General features: G+C 41.6%; 1 protein-coding gene across 1 annotated transcript in view; it reads right to left on the bottom strand.

Moving 5' to 3' along the window:
* Window positions 1-11,801: 11,801 nt before the first annotated feature.
* LOC117777201 (nuclear factor of activated T-cells, cytoplasmic 1-like) overlaps window positions 11,802-22,897 on the bottom strand; it is a 59,747-nt gene continuing 48,651 nt past the window's right edge. Inside the window, exon 10 of the mRNA XM_034611816.1 lies at window positions 11,802-13,616. Within this exon, the coding sequence (XP_034467707.1) occupies window positions 13,561-13,616 (56 nt within the window). The 3' untranslated portion in view covers window positions 11,802-13,560. The remainder of the gene's footprint in view (window positions 13,617-22,897) is intronic.

Here is a 22,897-nt window from a genome sequence, read left to right as displayed (position 1 = left end):
CTGGACCCGATACCCAACACCATGCTGTTTAATAGGGGTAGCATTACCCACGTCAATATCGTGCACCAACACATTGGTCCTTCACGTCCTTCACCACAGAAGGATATGTGTGAAGCAAGTTAATCACATCCTGTTTCCGATGTGCAGGAAGATAAGACAATTGGTGGTTTATAGTAGACAAAAGCTGTGAATTAGCTAGCCTACCACACTGATGACCATCACAGGGTGTCACCAAATCAGACTCCAACTCAGGTTGAACACATGTGAGAGAAGCCCCCACCACAGCAATCTCTGAGGTCTTCTCTGGCTTTTTCTGATCTGCCTCTCTGGAATGAAAAAGTTTCAACATGTTAATATGACACAAACGGGACTCCTTCTATGCTCAGGCGTACAGATGATATAATCTGTGTCCGAAACTTTACACCACCACATAAGGACCTGAGAATCGGGCAGTAAGAGCAGAACCAGGTGTGGGCAAAAATACCAACACTTCATCACCTGGCTGGTGAAAAACTTGACCAGAGCTTTAGTGACTACTGCAGCAGTTATCGTTCGTAGGGGGATTGCTTCAGGAAAACGGGTGGAAACACACATCATGGTGAGAAAAAATTGATTCCTAGATTTGGTTTTAGCCAATGGTCCTACACAATCAACAAGGACACGCTCAAAAGGCTCACCAACAGCAGGTAGAGGGCACAGGCTGATTTGGCTTACCAACAATCTGGCAGGTACTGCAGGTCTTACAAAAATGCACTACATCTGATTTTAGTCCTGGCCAGAAGAACTGTTTAAGGACACGGTTGTAGGTTTTGGTAATGCCTAGGTGACCTGACCATATGTGTTCATGAGACAACGATAACACCTGCTGCCGACAGTTAACAGGGATAACTAAATGATTAACAACTCCCCAATCTTTACCCGACTCAGTTGCCACACACTGACTGAAATCCACCTGCACATCAACACCATTCTCCACATGGCTGTTTTTTGTCACATTCAGACTTTTTGACAGCTGCAGTCAAACATTTGGTTAAAGATGAATCACTCTTCTGAGCTTTAATGAGAGCCTCACCAGTTAGCGGCAATGGTACAGCAGAATCAGACACAGATTCTGTTACCTTCATAGTCTTCTCCAAAGTGCAGCTCTCCTGTACCACCACCAGAGGGCACTTCTTTCTCAGACAGAACAGAAGCAAATAGAGAGTCAGCCAAGTCAACATCATGGGCCTGAGCTCTAGTTAACACACTTGCTACACAAACAAGAGGGTGATTTGTGGCTAAATCATCAGTATCAGGGATGAGAATATTAACAACCTCGGGAACTGGGTACCTCCTGCTATATCATTTCCCATGATTAAGTCAATGCCATTAATGGGGAAGCATGAACGGACACCCACCGTGAAAAACCCAGTCGCTATTCCTGACTTCACATGAATCTGATGCAGAACCAAAACCCATTTCAATACCCCTTACCACTGCACTTACATCAGAATTAACACTTAAGGGCAGAACATCGGAGAGGATAACTGACTGCGAGCAAGCAGTGTCTCGCAGTATCTTAACTGGATGCTGATCCCCCTTTGGCTGTCTCGGGGTTGACCCCTGCTGCTTCCGCTTCCGCTTAAAAACTGTTTTATGTACGAGCGTAAACTCGTCAGCAAGAGGGGCAGCCTGCTGTAGAGTGGGAACTTTCTGCTCATTCAGATAAACAGTGGTACGCTCAGGCAAACAGTTTTTAAACTCCTCTAACAACATTAATTCATGCATTGAGGACAGATCGTCAGCCTTGCATGCTGCACACCACCAGTTAAAAAGGATCCCTTTGTCTCTGGCAAAGTCAACATAAGTCTGGCTGGGTACTAAGACTGCTAAAACGCTGCCTGTAAGCCTCAGGGACTAACTCATAAGCCCGAAAAATAGCACTTTGACTTTATCATAATTCAATCCATCCTCCACAGACAGAGAAGAGCAGAAAAGCTGCAGCAATACGTTCAAATGCGCCGAAATTAGAAATATCGCAATATTAGATTTAGGCCATATCGCCCAGCCCTAGAGGAGGGATTACTTCTTTCACATGCTTCCCTTTTCTTTGATTTGCAATTAAGGTCAACTTTAAGAACAAGTCATGTCCTATAGCCCTAAGAGCCCTCTCATTCCACCTCCACTTCATAAAGCATTGGGCACCTTTAGAGGCACACATGGCTTGGTCTCCAAACTTGACCTGTTGGTTGTAGTAAGGCTTGGCAATAACAATCAAAACCTTGTAACAACAAATTAATTGATTAAGTCAACAGAAACGCTGCATTGCTTTTACTTTAAAAACTGGTACAGGCAGTTTGTGACATAATCCTCAGATAAACATTGAAACTGTGGTGAAAGGAAATTTTCTCGGTACGTAGAGAAAATAGGAGAGACTGCCTGAACCACACTGCTCGCTCAGGAAGTGTAGACACAATCAGTTAACATGGGCACCGAAATGGTTTATCTTTCTTTAAAGTACAATAAATGTGTGTTGTTTCCAATGAGTAATTGTGTTAAATAGTTGTGATTATACTATCGACCAAACTAATCGTGATTATGATTTTTCCAATGATCGAGCAGCCCTAGGTTTGTTGTCACAACACCCTGGCATCAGATGTTCTGTGGAGGACAGATGAACCCAGATCAGTGCTCAGAGTTTGATTGGCTAAAGTGTGTCCAGAAACCCCGACCAGCGACCACCAGCAAATTCAGTACATTTTTAATACACCGAGTACATCTAATGCCAGCGAAGCTTTGCTCAATAAAAATGATTGCTGCTCGTACATGTACTCTTCTCCCCTTTAAAGCAAATCATAGTTATTTTCATATTTTCTGGAAGTGTACCCCACTGCATTCTGGAGGACGGTCACCTCTAACCTCTACATGGTGTTTGAAATCAGCTGCCTTGCTCGACTGTTGCACTAATTCCGAATGACTTGACATATTTGGGCCTTTACTAAAAAACGAGCACGATGAGCTGGGCTTTAAGCAATGAAAAGGTGGTTGACACACACTGGAACTCCCTCTCTTTTCGTGCTTGGGTTCTGATGTATATGAACATTGTATAGAGATGGGTGTGTCTGTGTTTTTCTTGCTTTCCTTTTTTCAATTATTTGTTTGTGTATGTATTTCTGTTTGTAAAACTATTTGGCTGTGCAAAATGTGAAAAGGTAATATATTTTATTCTTTGCCATTGGAAGAAAAATATTTCTAATAAACTATTTATCATAAAATACTGGTGTTAGTGCACTGATTTACTGCATTACTAGTTCAATCTATCTAGCAGAGTCTTTTTACAGTAAATAATGAATTAGTATTTGTTGCCTGCACTTCTATAAAGCTAACACTAGATGTCACTGTATGATTGGTAGATCAGCTCGAGGTGTCATAGCTGCAGTCAAATTTAAAGATTTAAATACTACGGTGCATGGTTTTGATCTGTGGGACTAAATGACTCAGATTGAAATCTCATTAGGTAAATGACACTTTAAATTTTTTTTTGTTTTTTTGCATGCCCTTTATAATTCTGACTTTATACTGCTTTTTGTCATTCCAAAAATACACTAATATTGTTGAACCATACTGAAGGTGAGGAGTGATGCATCTCTCTGGGCTGTTTGCCCAAGTCACCATAGTCACGTCTGCATCATATCCTCCTCACACTAAATCAGAAAGAGAGTTTGTCTTATCCGTGTGTGTGTGTGTGTCTTTATTCTTCCTCCGGTCCACAGGGACATGAAGGAATGAGGAACTCATGGCCAGTCAGACTCTGATTCAGATCCCAGTGGTTCCTCAGAGAACATCTGGGGTCATCGGCGCAGATTCTTATATTTCACCTCTTCTGCTTATCTCTTCCTGTAGTTTCTGTGACTTATGGAGTGCTGAGTTCATTCACTGCTGAACTGCTTGCAGGGATTTTAGCCACAGCTTTATATCTGTGACACAAGGGAAACATTCAAGATTAGGTGGAATTTTGTTTGTGTGTTTCTCTGAAAATGTCTTATAAAAGAGGTGAAGACTTCCCTTTGAGTGTTATGCGATCCAAATCAGAATGAAATGACATTCAGATATGAAGTGGACAGTCTGCCAGTATGAATGTGGGCGGCAGAATGACAAGTAATATAAATAAGAGAAAGAGAGAGAAGAGTGCAAGTCCTTATCACTCTGCCTGGCCGTCTCCTCCCCTTCTTCACTCCAGCCATTTTTTGATATCTCCTTTTTAACCGCGGTCCTCGTCTTCCTCAGATTCATGCACATGGCAGACTCTGTGACTGTAATTTCAATTTAAAACACATGAGGGGAAATCCTAGCCCGTGCTGTTCTTTAATGGGCCGTCATGGGATTGGAGTATGCAGAGAATGATTGAATTTTGCGAGAAGGCCAGGAACGATCAAGTCTCGCCTGCCGTTATGCAATCGACCATTCCCCTCTCACAACGCGATGTCTGGTAAAACCTAGAGGAGGAGGAGGGCAGAGGAGGGTGGGGTGCTGGGGGCTGGAAACCTCTGTCTAGACCAAAAGAGAAAAATATTTTTTCATATAAATGACTCAAGATTTTATGAAAGACAAACTCGGCTATCATATAAAAAAAGAGCCAAATGAGATGTGATCCACCACATCAAACGCAGATTTGTTGAAATGGGCTGTTTTTAATGTTTTTAATGAGTCCTTTTACACCGTGACGCATGACATCCTATATTTCCTCGCAGACAGAAACATATGGATCCTATACAATCCCGGCCATATCGTTTTATGTACTTGATTGTGTCACGTCTGTTTTCTCCCTTGGCTCTCTCCACCTGCTTGGCCCATTTTGTCAACGTCGAGATAAAAACTCTGTTTTACCCCAAGGCATCGAAATTACCACTTTGTCCAAACTTTTTCACACCCACTGAGGTGGATTACACCGCCATGCTTCATCCTCTCAATGAAGCAACAGAGACTACCTTTCCCGTTAAGTCCATTATATTCAAATGGTCCGGGCCCTTTTCCTTTTTTCTCCCTCACAACAAGACATAAAGTAATCAAAAGTTAAAAGCAAACACTCAAGGAGGCACTTAGCAAAAAAGAAAAGCTTTTATGATAAAACATTCATATACAGTGCAGGAGACAGGTAATCTTTGAGGATGATAGGGTTGTCTTGTGGTCAGTTTCAGTATAGTATGGCTTGGGGAGCCTTGTAGATGAATGCTCCTAATAACATCCCCGCCCACCCATCATCCAGCAGACCATCCAGGCAGAACAACTAATACCTGAGTGTATTTCTTCAGTGGTGTGAAGTATGCCTTAAAGAGCTGTTGGAGGCTGCAGTAAAGTAGGGTTCATTACCTTGATAGACTGATGACAGCTAAGATGGGTTGAGATACACATGCACGAGCACGTACAGACACACATGCACACACAAACACTAAAGTAAAGGCTAAATCATCTGCAGTTAGACGCTGTTTCGCTACGCACACAGAAGGATTTTATATAAATCAGAATGCTTGTACACACTCAAATCTTTCTGGAGCTCTAAAATGTAGGATCAATTTCTTGCAAGTCCTTTTAAGGTTATTTACTAAAGACATCAACATCAGTATGTAATAAAAAATGCAGTGGGTGCAGATAAAATATCTGGATTTGAAGCTGGACTTTTAGGGAAGTGCACTTATTCACACTTTGCAAAGAGTTGGATGAGGATTAATGCCTCGCCTATACACTAAATATTTACTGTAGCTGGATCCAGCTGCCTGTTAGCTTAGCTTAGCATAAAGACTGGAAACATAGGGAAACTACTAGCCTGGGTCTGTTGAAAGGTTAAAAAAACATTCTTGCTAATATCATTACCTACTAGTTACCTTTACCCGCACCTGTGCATCTCTCGTATCTCATTTGTTTATTGATGATGAATCCAAAGTACAATAACAAGGATTCATGGTTAAACAGGTGTTAGACAGATGTTTTGGTTGGGCACAGTGTCTTTAATATAAGAAATAGTATGATTAAAGTTGGTGCAACTAACGACCTGCAAGACAGCTTCCAAAAGTGAATACTGCACCTTGATCGCCCACTGGTGGCTGGCTGCAGTATAGGTCATAAATCCTCCATTTTAGTGGATGGGACATGGACCAAATTAAAAAGTGAAAGTACATGTCACATACGTTTTTCTCGAAGATGCTAGGTTTTGCCATTTTAGGTAGTTCTGGTCACACTGATGTATGTTCACAAGTACATTGTTCCTGTAATTTTGGTTTGAATCAGTCATTGCTATATAAACAGAAACATGAAATGGCATGATTGACAGCTGAGACTGACTTACAATTGTATGAGCATGTGTATCAGTGAGACCACGCTACCGTGGATCCATCCCCTGATTGCTACTGCGCAGACACTGGCTCCAAATGCCAAATGGTAGTGTTCGTGTTCAGGATACTTTGGCTTCATTTCTGGAGAGTGGGAGGAAGTAGAGACACATGGTCCATCTTTATTTACAGTCTGTGGTCCTGACTGGTGACAAATCGAGCTTCTCGTTAGGCAGACTTTGATTCCTTTCGTCTGAGGAGGGTAACTAATATTTTTCAGTAAAATAATATAAGATATAAGGATACATTAAAGTCAAATTTAGTCTAACTATGTAACATATTTTTCTCATAATACAATGTTTGGATCCACTCTTTGCACTGGCAACCTGTCCAGGGTCTACCCCGCATTTGGCCCAATGTCTTTCTTTCTACACATTGTAAGGACATGATAAAACCTGTGTTATACTGAATTTTGGAGGTGCTGACAGGTACTTTTCATTACCTGCGGACAGAGTCAGACCAGCTGGCTGTAGCTCTTGCCCCAATAATGAGTTTAAACTCATACCCAAGATTCAGCTTCAGTAACCTTAGGCCATTTAGGATATATTTAAATCAGCATTAACACCACATGGAATTTGTGGTTTGACACTCATAATGACAGTTCCTTCTATTCTACATCACAACCATCTCAGTTAAACAAGACCGATTTAACTAAAGCAGCAAACTCTTACTCCATCATGTCGGGAAGTCAGTTTGCATGGGTTGCATGTGGGGTCAGCCTAAGGTCACACTGGGCATCCATTAGTGGCCTTATTTAGAGTCTTATTCCTTTAAGAGGAGTGATTGGCCAGCAAAGATAAAGAGTCATTACCTTTGCCCGCCCCCTCCCTGCCAGCAGTCAATAATGAGGGATCATTAAAATGAATAGATGGACATTCCCCTTTTCTCCGGATCCTTATTGCAAAATCAGTGTCAGGGGAAATGAAGATTGAGCTTTGAGAAGGCGTCTAAAAGCCTCACAGTGATTGTCGTGAACTCATCTCCAGTGCCAGGCTCCTTTATCTACTGTAAGAGTCTGCACCTGCCTGAACTCTTGACTAGAAAGGGCTTTTACTGAAGCCCATTAAGAGCATCCCTAATGTGCGCTACAGTGTACTTCAACGTAAACATTCTGCATATGTACCGAATCATTTACAGCAAACAATGGAAGAATGATTGGTGGAGATGTCTTGAGGTTTTTTTTTCCTTGAAGAAATGGAGCTCTTAGGGTGAACTAGAAGGGGCTCTTGGATCCACTGACTTTGATGTGGAGAACAGAGAACTCACGTGTTGTGATCGTATAAACACGCACTTAAAGATAATTCTCACTTTTCACATTTCTTAAGCTCGAACATCTGTCCGACCGCTAAAATTTTATAAATCCTTGCACAACATTTCACGCGTCACAAAAGAGAGAGTGAATCAAGCTGAATGATTGCAGATGGAGAATAAAAGACGGCACAAGATTTTCCAGGCCCCATCTGGTTGTCTTTTCTTGGCGTCTCTTAAAGTGTCTTTTAAAAAGGTGATTTGTCTGTGCGGCAGCGACGATGTCACCCTGTCAGCCTGTCAGTGGATCATCTCCGGTGCTGGTGCTGTCACATGTGAGAAGTCCCATGAAAGGGTCTCTGTACACCTGTGGAACCCGAGAGCCACACCCTAAACAGATTGAAAGCACACATGTAAACACACACACACACACACACACACATATGGTCCTCATCTTCTTCCTTTATCATCCTAAACGTAATTGATAAGACGGTCTGTTTATAGCCTTCTGACATATGTTTCTGAAGAATAAAAAGAAATCTCAAAATCTTTCTCAAGGGACCTAAGAAGATCAAGTGTAGAACTGGCTTATGGGACACAACTATCAAAGGTGCCTCAGTATGGTCGAGCAATTATCTCTTAAAGCATCTCTTAAAGCCACCCCCGTGGTTCTCTCAACATGCCCCTCATAACGGAGGTATATCGAGGATTTACTGCCTGCAGATGGCCGATGAGAGACAAGAGCAGGAGCTGTAGCACTGCGCCCATGCACTCACTTTATAAAAGGCCAAATCAAGGGCTCTGTGGGAATACAATCGAGGAGGAAGTGAGGCCGTAAAGCTGCTATAAATCCGCACAATGAAACTTCTAAGTTGTGCCCTCTGCCAGGTGCTGTGTGCATGTGGACCTCGGGGAGAAAATGGCACGCGCTGCACTCGCTGTGATTGCAGGGACAGACCATTTGCTCGTCTGCGCTGTCGTCTCTGCTTTGGCCATCAAGTGGCAGAGTCGCTGTCTGTCTGTTACTCAGCCCAGCAGTCGTTCAGTGAGATCACCGGGTCAGCCGTCAGTCCAGCATTTGGTCAGATAATCAGTGGAATCGTGTCTGACGTCGTAATATTTTACATTTTACACAAATATATTGACTTTTTATTTCTAACATTTATTTTTTCTCTTAATTTCGAAATGTTTCCTTTGTAAAATCACTGAAATCGTGGAAAAAGTTAGTTCTACATAAGCACATCCAATTCCAGCCGGAGAAAGATCAGTTGGCTTGAAGTTAGGAGAAAAAAAAAACCTTGAAGATAACAAATAAATCATTTTCATGCATTATCAGTAGCTAAAGCCAAGTCGACAACCTACCAACACATTTCTGATGCCAAATAAGAAAAGCCAGCATGACTCTTTTTCCTGAATCGCTTGTCAGTATCAGATAGGATGTGCAATAAAACACCTTTGCTGGCACACTGAAATAAAAATGCTGCTGCAGAGCTATACTGTGACCATCAGTCTTTAAATTAAAACACAATACACAGGCCTATGTGAGCCATTTATTTTCCTACAAATTGTGTAAGCCACACAGACACATCATGGGAACATATTCTAGGAAACAGACCAATCCTGCCAGTGTTTGATTCCTGCTTTAAACTGTAGAGCAATCATTCAGTACACTTATTTTCTTTCTTGTTTACATATAGGAAAAATCAATACCACTCTCAATGTTGCTCCATTTAAACCTTGGGTTTAAGAGACTTAGCTTAGCGTAGCTTAGCATAAAGCCTGACTACAGGGATAAAAAGAGCCATCCCAGCTCTGTCAAAGATAAAACGTAGCAATCCATACACAAATTAAAGTAGATATTGTCTGATTATGACTAACTTTAACTGCTTTCAGACATGTACTGAACAGTGGATCATCTCCTGAAATGATCCAGAGGAGCTGTATGTGAGATTCCAAAAGTCTGAGTCCTGCCAGCCCCCTAGTAAAAACTCTGGATAATGTCCGAATTAGCCCACGTGAAAAAAACAGCAGGAGATAATCCGGAGGAATTACTATGAGTGGACATATTGATGAAATAACACACAATTTATGCAAAACGGAATAAAATGAAAATTAAACAAAGATGTGCCAAACTAGTAGGAGACACTGACGAAGATGTCAACGTGGAAAAACGAGATTGGAGAGTTTTTGGTGATACGGGCCGATGCCAGTGTTGATGTTTTGTGTACAAAAACACATGATCTCCGCAGGGGAATTAATGTGAGCGCCTGCTTCCTGCATGATGCCTTGTCTAAACGCTCCAGAAATGTTTCTGTTTTGAAAGCTTATGACCGGAGAATCTCCTGCTGCTTTGTTCATATGTGACAATGTGAAGATCATGTCTAAAAATGGCTATAATCACTGGCTAGATTAGTTCAGAGGCACATTGTCAGAATTTTGAACAGTATGAACAATACCAAACATGTCAATTAATCTCAGATCGTCATTATCTGCTCAGTTTAATAATTTGAAAAATACATCATATGAAGGAAAGGATATGAATTGTCAAATCAATCTGAAGCTCTATTTGTGTTCATATCTTGTATATTTCACTTCTTTAGGTAGTGACCTGACACTCATCTGCTGCTTGGGCAATGGAAACCATGGCCCGGCGTCATCACTCCACTGTGTCAAAGGCGACGAGGCTGTCAGAGGAAGACTAAGGTGAGGAGAACAGGGTGCCAGGAAAAAGGGGCGTGACTGCATCTGTAAATAGCGCTTCTATTTTGGGCTTACCACGGCCGTACAGGGGAGCACCGCCTAGGCCTGCCTTCTGTCACTATGGGGATGGGCGCTTCATAACTTCGCTAGATGGAAAAAGTCTGCAGGACTGGCAGGTGGTACACAGGAGCGTGGCACAGCTCCCATGGTGGAGAGCTGTTTCACTCATAACTACCCACCACTGACAATACTCACCGGAAAACACAGGCCCCTGCTTGCACTTGGCACATCAGCAGCTTGTTGCGTTTTCTCTCGCTAAACTTCCGTGTAGGTTTGTTTGCATTTCAGTTTGAAACACGTGTGGAAGTCGAGACCAAATCCCACCTGTTGTGATTTGCTTCGTGCCCTCTTAAGCTCGCGCTGTGCTGCCAATGGCAAAGGGAAATTTAGCAACATGTAAAACTGTCAGTTTACTACCTCCAAACACTATTTTGTAGAAATGACTGTAAAAATGTTATTAAAGTAAAACAATACAGGCTTTAAAATTACAAGTACTAGGAGGCACTATTTTGTTGTGCACCTTTTCCCTTGTCAATGTCCAACTGTCCCATTTCAGGTTTTATTGGGGATATAGGTACAGGTTGGAAACAGTATAAGGTTTATTAAGGTCAAGCTGTATAACACAAGAAATCACACGGCTGGCTTCGTGAAAAAGCCTTAAAACTAAAGCACAGCCATATGGGCCATGCATGATATAGTAAAAATGTTTTAGCTTGAACTGAGAGGGGAGGAAGATAAAACGAGACAGAGTACATAATTTAAAAATAATCCCCCACAATGAAAAAAAACATTTTAAAAGTCTATAAAATCTTTAAGCTTGACTTTGAACAGGGATCATAAAAAGCCACAGTACAGCAGGGATGTACTCACTCATAATCATTTGGAACAAAGGAAGTGATGCTCACCTTTCACCTTTCCAGTAGAGGAAATATATGTTTTGTTTGATGTAAACACAAAAACACATATCACATCAATAGCTGCCATAAAAACAAAATGACAAAGAGGTTACTTATCCCCCCCCAAAATATATACACTGTGTATATATATATATATATATATATACATATAATAAACTATAAATAAATAGATTTATTTTCTAATACTTGTTACTTTTACCCCAATACACTGATCAGCAAATACCTTTACTTTCTTCTCCTCTATACTTGTACAATGTAATAAAAGTAATAAATTACGAGAGTGGAATTCACCAATCATAGCGAGCAGGACCCTGCATCCAGCAGACACAACGAAAATGGATTCAGTAGAGGTCACTGCTGGGACTCACTGTGGAACTTCACTTTTAATACTTCAGTCAAGTACTTACTACTTGTCTATATATTTGTTCATTTACTTGAGTCAAATGTTTGAATATTTCCTCCCCCCCTGCTTCAATGTAAATATAAAACCAAAATAACAGGACTTTGTTCATATGGTCACCATTATGCCATTTATTAATGAATTGTTGAGAACACATTAAATGCACTTAAAACACATTTCATTTTTCATAAATATCTCATATTAAAGAGAAACATGTTCCACCTTGTGCCTACACAGAAAAGCATTATAGAGTTGCAATGATCTTGTAGCCAAGAAAGAGAGTAAGGCACAAAATAAGAAACCTTATTCATACAGTTGTATCATGCTATTATACTATATGTCCAAAAATGTATTAAGAAGCTATATGGGAAGCTACTGACAGCTAAAAGATCCCCGACATTAGTATGTGTGCATGCTCCAAAAGACAGAAGACATGGAAAAGACTGCAGCTGTGGGAAAGAAGAGTCCATGTAGGTGCACTTATGACATGACAGTGGAAATCAATCTACAATATTTGGTCTGGAGGCAGGAAAACCTGCTCGGCTCCTACGGTAAAGTGCATAATGTTCCTTTTTTTAGTATGGGGAACCATTCTACACTAAAGTCTCTGACAGGAAAAGGAAACTCGGACAATAATTTCACCAAAGATAAAATCCTTTGGTTTGATCAGATCAATTATTGCCAACATCTAAGAAACTGCCAACTCCTCAGTGGAATCACCCAGATGATGATGTAAAACTGAGCCGGTGGCATAACTTCCATTACCCCTGTGCCTATTTACATGAAAACCTGCAGTGCAAGAAGTAACAGACAAATATATATATATTGTCCTGGAGTATTCTTGTTTAAATTCAGCAGGTAAGCATACCATTGTTCTTCTATCTTATAGCTGGAGGGAGGTGGAGGGGTGACTCCCTGCAGCCAGGAACTGTTGTCATAGGATATGTGTTATATATTTCTCTGATTGTCTGTGCATCATCATGTCATGATCTGGGCGGCGGACTGGAAGACCGGGACAGGATGATTAAAAATAGGCACTAAGGTGAAAAGCAAAATGCAGGAGAGTAGAAATGGTACAAATCATACGAGGGGGAAAACAAATGGGAGAAAAAAGGGAACGCTAACATAGCAAACAGCACGACAAAAGCATAAGGCATACATATTTTCAAATACATGTTTATACAAAAGAATATCATACAATAACATTCAGTATAAATGAACAATGGGATAATAAGGAAGCGAGAAAAACAAATACAATTCACATACTCCATACTCCCTATGTATTTTCTAGCCTTTGAATCAGTTTCCCTGTAAACAAATAATTTGAAATGATACAAAAGTGTCGTATAAAAACTTCCACTTTGGGTTACCGACCATTTGCATGTGTGTGACTGCTGCTGTTGTCTGCTGTCAATATCACTTGTAAGGCACCGATTAAGTTGTCGCGGACTGACTGCACAAACAAATGAACCAAAGTGATGAAGCACGACTCGTGTTCTCCCGTTAGTTTGTCCATGCAATAACATACAGATCACGCTCGAAATGAAGATTGTCATTTTTCAACGATAGTAGAGTAATTCAGTCTCGTTGTTGGTCCACTAAAGAATGTCTGCTGTGAATTATTAAGGCAAGTGTACTCGTATACTTTGCCCCTGATATCACTTCCCTTTTCTGTAAATATAACGTTCATCTATTTATTCACATGGAGTTTGCCAGTGATTGTCAATGTGAATCGGCAGCAAGTGTTTGAGAGAGAAGGATGGCAACGATGGTCCAGGGGGAGATCCTGGTCAAAAACGCTTTTCTTCATCATCTTTGTTGTTGTTGTTGTTGCTGCTGCTGTTGAGTGCGTGTCTGGACTCCTGGGCGTCTATGCATGGGTATGCACGGAGATGCTGGAGAGGTCGTTCCTGATGATCTCGTTAACTGTGGAAACAAAAGACAAGTTCATCAGTTAATTTTTGGCAAAGCAAGGTGGCCTAGAAGTTACAGATGTAAGGCATGTGATGGGAAGGTTCCAGAAGTAAATTTCCCATTCATTTTCTCCATTGACTTCAGAAAATCGGAATAAAATGACGCTGACCAGCTATGAGAAGAATTTAGACCATAGAACATTTGATTCAGAGCAAAAAACAAAAGGTACAAGACTGGAAAAGGAAAAGGGACAAGACTGTGTACATAATTATTTTAAGAGAGAAGGAACTACGCATCCCATAAACCATTGTGAATGATCCCTTTCCAACGACTTCCAGCGCACCTGCATGTAACCTAACATAATTTTGGACTCTTATTCTAAAAAAAACACAGCATGTTAGAGAGGGAAATCATGGTTGCTCTTTGGCAAACATAATATAACCCTGAAGCATCCGATTGTTGCTGACATGACGGTTGTGGTAAACATTTACATGGTAACAGTGGTCAGAGATGTTGCTTTTACACATGAGGATTACGGGTGGTGTAGTAGTGCTTCTTAAGGCAAATAAAGCATGTTTTTTCTTAAAACGTTGTTTGGTAACTTTTCCTTGGATGGTTACAGTATTATGGCTGATATTCAAAATCTCTATTCAGAAAATAAATGAGATTTTTACTCTCTTTTGGGTCGTACAACTAATCTTTGCCCTGGGCCAAGCGGCTGACATGCTGAAAATGTGGCATTTACTTTTATTAATCCCTTACCCCTAAAACTTAAACTGGAAATGATGTAACTCCTCAGTGTTTCCCAGGCTGCAATAAATAATGTCACATGTGGCCGTACACCACTGAATACTTGGCATAGATATGGTCCAGTTGAAAAATACTGGGTATCAGTAGTCACAATCCAAACATATCAATGTCATTACCAGCCTTTAAAACTCATATCGGCCCCGTACACCCATCTTTGTTTTTCAGTCATCGTCTTTCCTGCACCGGTTCCTGTGCCCTCGCCTTTCCCACACTCAGGCAGACACAGATCAGTCTCCTGCCTTTATCTGCTCTGTGTTCTTTGGCAAAACAGAGGGAAGTGACTGTGAAGACGGCGAGGACCCCGAGCTCTGTGGCCTAACGCAAACAAGAAGCTCCTCAGCCGCTGAGCTTCGCCGCGATAACGCGACCTGAAGTAGACAGAGAGAAGGAAAGAGTCTGGCGAGACCACCGTCCGCAGTGAGGAGCCGAGACAGGAAGTCCACCCACTCCGAGGTTCAAAGTGGGCATGCAGTTTGTTATCGCTAGATACTGCTTAGTGGATGTCGAAGCATCTGCGCTAATCACGACGAAAACACCAGTTAAAGAAAACAAGATGGAGCCTTTTTTATTACCCAACTATTTTCATGCTGTTAATGGTGATCGATACAATGACATATTGAATGACTATAGTGTGATGCTGATAAAATGCTGAACTGATCTATGGGAAGTGAACACAACACCAATATGTACACTTCTTGCAGAGGAGGAGGAAAAAATAAACAGGTTGCACTTTTTAAAGAAGAAGGCCACACACCTATAATAGCATACCCTGCTTTCTGTGTGTTGTCAAATACCCACCCACGAGTACACACACACACACACACACACACACACACACACACACACACACACACACACACACACACACACACACACACACACACACACACACAGGTTGGTTGGGATTCACCTCCCTAAACAGGAGGAGCTCCCTTTGGAAAAATCCGGCATGTGCCAACACTGCTGGCTGTTTTCACCTCTATTCTGCTGCGGGCTAAACAGGCATTTACACGCTGCACTTATTTTTAGTTCTGCCATCGCAGGACATAAAGGAAGTGCAAGCGCATGTAACAATTAAATGATCAAAACATTAAAATGTCGCTGCTCGTTACTGTTAGCTGAGGAGGGAACACAGCTCCAGGAGGGGAAGGGAAAACCCAACAAATGTACTTTCTTTTTATCTTTCTCAGAGGGAAAGCTGTGACCTCCTTTCTTCTTTTCAGTCACGGTTGAAAAAACCCAACAAGTGACGTCTCCTCCGCCCACATTTTAACGGCAGTTGCTTTATCAACTAATATTTTCCATTAGCATGTTCAATGATTTTCCATTCTTAAGAAACAAGTGATAAAGAGAAGAGAGGGTAAAACACTGGCCCCTGTGTTTTCGTCTTTGGAAATGTGAGAATCTCAGAAACAGGATGTGGCCGACTGTTACACCACAACACAATACCAGGCTGCTATTTATAGGTGTTTAATGAGGTAGCTAGTGTCGCTATTTTCTCACAACGACTTCTGAGAAATGAAGACATTTTACAGAAAAGGTAATGGAACCTACACACACAGGTAATGACTGTGAATATATCTGTGAGAAAAAGCTATAAAACACTTCATCAAGTCCCTTTTTAATTTAGCTTTCAATTTAGTTGAATTCAGTGATTTCTACCTTTCCTCTGCCACATAGCACAGCGCTTCTTTTTCTGACTTTGTTTTACCTTCCATGAAGTGACTAGATAACCACAAATATGCAGCACAGGGGAAGGCAGTCACACATGCTGGGGAACATTTTGTTCAGAGTGGAATTTGGCTCTAAAAAATCTATTCCCTCGCATATTGTGGATGGGCAGGGGTATAAGTACACGATTCCCTTTGCAAACTGGACCTTGTAAAGCTCATTTTAGTGTTTTAAAAAGCCTGCCAGGCAGTTGAATTCCACTTTTCATGATTTCTATATGTTATTGTAAAAGCACCCCTATGGTATGCTACACAATAATGATGCAACTGTCATTAACTGTCACATATGTACATAAATGAACTCTGAGTGGCCTGGCATCCGTCTCACCAGTATTGGAAACTTCTTTTTTCAGTTTCCCAGGTTAATAATGGAAAGCTGTTACTGGGAGGGTACCCTCTCATGAATAAACAAAAACAGCGGAAAACTGAGCTCTGAATATTCCCCTGGTGAAAAAAAAAATTCCTCGCTAGTCTGAGTTACCCAGAGTGACATCCTTCATTAGCCGTAGTGCCAGAGTAATCAGTAAACCACAGTGTGGACCTGTCAGGACTTATACTTTGGGCTGGGCGGCTGGGAGATCTATTTCAGGCAGGTGTGAGAGTGACACAAAAATACGAGTGTGCTTAACTGTGATGTCAGCCATGTTGAACAAGTTTAGTGCACAATTCAGCTCCTTTGTGTGGGCCTACCAGTGTTTTTGACAGTGGCTTATAACTAAACCCCGTCTCTATTGGGCGTAACTGTTGGTTGAATGAATGTTGACCTCACTACAATAATCTGTGATGGAAAATGATATGTCTCTGCCTGCTATAGGCGAGCGGAGAGCTTGCAGTGCACATGTTGCCATTGTAGTGCACACATGAAACAACACGATGTAGCACCCAAACGGGGGCAACAACTGACTCATTGTGAGCCGGGTTGTCCAAGATCAAACATTATTCAAACATAAGGTTCTGACTAAAGTGGGGATTCAAACCAATGATACTTATTAAACCTAAAACAACAACAACAAGGGGCTGCAGAGGTGTGTGCATGTGTCCGTCCACTGCTGCTGCTTTGCTCCAATGGGTACCAGTGACAGGCAACCCATACAGTTGTTTAGGTTGGAGGACTTGTTGGATTGAAGGCTTGTCAGACACCAGACACGACACAACGGTTTATAATCTGATGAGCCAAGATTTTACACAACTGTGGAAAGTTGCTACAGCAACAGTCAGTCTTGATGATTGTAAACTAAAGCCAGTTGAGCCAGTATTCTATTTTATTGTTTAACCAAAGACCTCTGTGGATGAATGAGTAGGATTTTTGGTGCAAATGTGCAGAGCAATTTTACTTTACAGGGAAATTAATGATGAGGCTTTCATTCCTAATGCCTTTTTGGTAACTTGACATCAGAGAATCAGGTTGGACATTGTCTGAAGTGGCCTTTTCATGCAGGCAGCACAGGTTATCTGTTTCAGTTGTGTTCACACCTACTGGAAATATACAGTTGGGTTTAGGCAAGCGTCGGCAAATGGGTTTCTCTGGGATGGGAAATGATAGAAATGTCATTAACATGCTCACTGGGTCGCCATGTATTTTCCATAGAATGACCTGCTCGATCCCGACATCTGCACAATCCTAAATTACACTGGCTTTGTACTCTGGAGCTGCCAGGGTAAAGTCTATCTAATGTCTGGTTCAACTGATTGTGATGTTTCCTTTCACACATACATATTTAGCCACTTGTAGCTTTTGTTTTTGTCTCCACCAACCGCTGAAAGGAAAACCAGGCTCTTTAGCTCCTTAATACTCTGCTTTGTTCAGCATGAGACTTTCTAACTCTGTCTGACAAAGACAGAAATTAACCAACTGAAGGAAAGACACACCTCCATATTCCCATCAGTGACAAGAGATAAATGGTAGGCTGATTATCAGACATAATTCATGTTCATTTTCTGCTTCTGGGAAGAAGGATTGTTTGCCCAGAATTTTAACCAGTAATTTCACAAAATCTGTCCAATTGATGTTTTTTTTTTTCCATCTACACAGAAGCAATGGTTGTGATATCTAGGATCTGCTAAGTCAATGTTTGTCATGCTTATCAACAACCATGTTGATTAAATATTTTTTCTTTCATTTTTGGTTATTTAGATTTGGCACTAGATGTGATGAAAAAACACTTTTCCAGCAGAGCAAATCTGTCATGGACGACTAAATCACCAGCTGCTTGAACGGCTACAAGAAAAAAAAAAGGGAAAAAAGAGCAGTGAATCTGGAACTGAGCTAAAATCATATGACACTTTGTGATTTACAAAGTAAGACAAAAACGTTATGGTGCTGCCATTCTGTTTGTTTTTTATTCTGCAATCCAAGCATGGAGTTCTGACTTCATTTGGCCACTCTGAGAGTTCAGCATGAACCTGACCTACACTGGGGGATTCAGTTAGTATTGTTAGAGGAGAATGCTGTGCATTGGGGTTCGATAACAGCCGGGCTTCCACAGAGAACAGAGGATGCCCTGTGGTCTGGTGAGACGCCGAGCGTTCAGGCCTGAGAGCTTCTGGGAGGTTCCTGCTGTCGTAACATGATCCCCCCCCCCCCCCATGCCAAATCTGGACTTACTGGCAATGACCTGGCAGAGAGTGACTTCACCTTTCCCTAGCTTCCCTCAGCTGGCGATCCAAAACACGACCTCTGACCTGCAGGTTGTAACGGAGGCTTCCTGCCAGGGGCTTCTGATCTCACATGAAGTCTCTTGATACTGAACTTCTCTCACTTTCACTACATGGATTAACTACAGCTGTGTTAGGGTCAAGGACCTTCACACGGGAGCGAAGGGAGTGTTTCCTCTGCTTACTTGTACCTCCTGTAGTAGCACAATCAGGTTTGTGAGAAAGAGGAGGTAGCTTCCTCCAATTGTGGCACTGAGACTCTCAGCAGCATGTGAGGAAGTGGGTCTGAGTCATAGAAGCGCTTTGATATGAACACAGATAAACACTGGCATCAAATCAGTGCAGGAGCTCATAGAGGGTAAAAGGCTGCAAGACAGACTCAAGAAAATAAACCTCATTTGAACTTGCGCTTTCATGCGAAATTGATTTGGTGGCGAGGCCAAACTAAAGCTCAAACTTGCCGGAGAGAGACAATTGAATTTCCTGTTACATATTACTTTTGTTTCCCCGCTATATCAAATCTTCTCTCGGCCTCAGCAGAAACACTTAATGGACAATTTGCTGCCTCCCACACACGGCTCAAACGGCCGGACGGAGAGGCTCGGACGACGTCACTTATCATGTGCTAGTAACCAGCAGCATCAAACCTCGGCAGGGGTCAAAGGTCAGAACACACACAAATGACACCAAGACGGAGCGAGTGAAAAGAGCAGGAGAGAACTGGAGGGAGACACAATCATTATTCCCACAGATAAACACGAACGGAAAGAGACAAAGCGTTCCACTAATGCTTCATCATGATAAAGTGCTTCATAAATTCATCTGAGCCTTGCAGGTAGACGGCTTCCAATCCATCTCAGGGATCCCTTTGGGCCTAATGATGTGATGATATGTACAGACAGCATATTTCATCCCCGCAGCTCAGCTGATGTGTGAAGCCCTGCGCTTTCCCATGTGGAAGCACTCAGTCTCCACAAACTGACAGAGGGGATGGAGGAGCACAGATAGGGCTGCAGACGGAGAGTTTGCTTTAAAACAAAGCTGAGTTTACACTGAGAGGTACTGCGGAGACACCGCTGTGCCATGGGCTGCAGCCAACATCCTCCTCACGCTGCTAAGGTGAACAGCAATGACATGAAATGTACGATTTAGATGTAGACTCCAGTGGAAAGAGAAATAGTTGACGAGCAAGGGCATATTTTCAGCTGGGAACATGTCCCCCTCAAAATCCTATTTTTGTCCCATTTCACTTTTCAGTTTGATTTACTTTCTCGAAATAGAATCATTGTCATGCCCAGATGCAAAAGTCCAGAGGGGAGAAAAAGGAGCTAATAAAAATGTTAATATGCTCATGTAAATCTCTTTTTTTGCGACGTTTTCACAATTTGTAAGTAAACTTACAAGCAGCAGTAAGTTATTTGTGGACTTTCATTGCCTTGTCTTTCAGCTCTCAGGCTACACACACACACACACCCACACCCACACACACACACACACGCACACACACACACCCACACCCACACACACACACACACACACACACACACACACACACACCCACACCCACACTCACACCCACACACCCACACCCACACACACACACACACATACATTCTCTCTATCCTCTGCTAACCTGGATAATACCTGAGAGAAAGACCTGCAGGAATTCACTCTGGGCTGGAATAAATACTCAAACATCTCTGAATGCCTGTTGTTTTACAATCAGTATGTTGGTAAAATACTTCAGTTGAGCATTAGACCAAGATTAAGTAGTGGAGGATTCTATCATTCAGTATCAGGTCTCTAATTCACATCATCAAGCCATGTAAATAATTACGTTTTGTGTCATCTAATTCATTGATAAAAACGGTAAACATAGGAAATAACACTGACATAGATACTTTAACATTTTTACATATTTTGTTTTGGTTTAAAGAACGAAACTTCCACCCAGTGGTGGGATGTAACAATATATATTTACTTTGTTACTGTACTTTTTTCCTGTATCTGTACTTTACTTAAGTAGATTTATTTGGGGTACTTTTAACTTTTACTCCACTGCAAATATCTGTACTTTCTACTCCACAATATTTTTTACAAAACATTGTGTTACATGTTCGCGTTGTAATCAATAACGAGAGGGTAATTGTTCCACTGATCCAATCAGAGCAGCGAGGTAACATTAGACTCCGCCTTCTGCTATCAGTTAGGGCCCGGTCAAACATACATGTTTGCATACATACACTGCAAAGCAAATATCGAGGGTCAAAGTTGAAGCAATTTGCTTGGTCTCAGGTAGCACATGTTATATTTTCATCCTCGCTTGCATAGATTGTAAGTGAACGTGAGGCAAAGGTTCCCCTCTGAAATATTAGTATGACCATACACTTGCTGGTGAAGAAACACCTGAAATTGATTCAGAGGAGGCCACACTACATGACTGTAATGATGTAGTTGACCATTGAATTAGAGAAGAGACTACACTCAGCTTTAAAAGCAAATATGTACTTACTCTTCATACATTACGTTTACATTTTTGTCTTTTTATTAGTACTTTTAATCAAGTAAAATGTTTAAGTACTTCCTCCACCACTGCCTCCACCCTTGTTCAGTGATTGGCAAAATGTCAAAAAGAAGAGCTGCGGGGGCACAGAGCGGCAATGAGACTGATTAGAGAACAAAACAGGAAGTGGTGTGTGTCATGTCGTGTTTGAAAACCAGCAGCAGAATTGTGAAGTTGATGCAACAGCTCAGACGGAGCCGGACAAGTATGCCAAGAGAGGAGTGATATGACCCTTCTTTTGAAGAGACGGAGAGAAAAGAAGAAATAAAGTTTGGAGTGTAAACACTAAGTGCTCTGGTGTCACTAAAGAGATTTGCGATCAATATGGCTGCTGCTGTTTTTAGACAAAGGCTCCTGGCTCGGTTGGATAGCAGAGATGAAGCATCCTTGAGAGAAAAAGCGCTGACATGCTCTCTGAGCCTCATGCGGAGCGGGGAGCCGGGCTCTAACCTCCACCAGTGAGTCTCTGAAGCGCCTCACTTTCCAGAGGACGTGCTTTATGGTTCTGTAGTCAGGTGTATCCGACTTGTTACCAAACCAAAGAGAGTTCAGCTGCCTGCCCGGTCCAGATTAACACTGAGTAGAAATGCTGTGTTCGAGGCTTGGGAACATTAAAACGGCCCAGTTTAGAAATCTAAAGACAACAGCTTTTACTAAGAGCCCCACCACTGATGTGCTTATTTTGGCGGCGGCGGCTGTAACCTTTGTGTTTGATCTTGCGCGGTGTGCTGTGCCCTCTCTCTATCTCACCTCGCTCGGCCTGTCTCTGTGTGAGCCTGCCACTTCCCTCTCCTCCTCCTCCTCCTCTCATTTCCTCCCAGGCCCAGGAGGCCACGGGCGTGCTTGCTCGAGGCCGGTCCCAGGGGAGGATGAGGGGGAGGTGTTTACATGGTTGGAGCTGCTCTCCAGTGTCCTCATCACTGACTTCTCTGAAATCATTGCAGAGTTTGTCAGGACTGCGTCGCAAATGATAACAAAGTCAAAAAATAGACCAAAACATCAGTGATTTGACAGCGTACAGTAAGCTCTTTGTTTTATATGAGTATGAATAACTATACTTAGCATTTGTGGGCATTATTGTCCCACAATGCGATGTGTAAGGGTAGTAAAAGCACCAGTAAAAATTGTGATTGGTGCTAGTAAAATTAATTTAGAAATTGCTTATAAATTATAAAAAAAAATTCATGTGAATTAGGTGAAATAAATAAATAAATATGTAATCCTAAAATCTGAAAACAGTGGCTGCAAAGGAAGAAATTATTAATTATGTCTATATCAATTATATTTAATTATACAGATAATTATTTATTCATATAATATTTGTAAGTTATATTGTGGATAACTGGTTTTGCCAAAATTATTTTTCGTCTAGTTTTTCTTTTCCTTTTTTTGTCCCTAATATTTATATAATGACCCTTTGGGGCCGTTGACCTTTAGATTATGTGCACATTTATCTTTCAACCAGAAGAGTGAAAAGGTTATAGGCCACATTTTGACAAATGACCATAAAAAGTGCAGATGTTGAAAGTTTGTTA

Source organism: Hippoglossus hippoglossus, chromosome 16 (genome assembly GCF_009819705.1).
Source record: "Hippoglossus hippoglossus isolate fHipHip1 chromosome 16, fHipHip1.pri, whole genome shotgun sequence".
NCBI lineage: Eukaryota > Metazoa > Chordata > Actinopteri > Pleuronectiformes > Pleuronectidae > Hippoglossus > Hippoglossus hippoglossus.
This window is presented reverse-complemented; position numbering and strand designations above follow the sequence as displayed.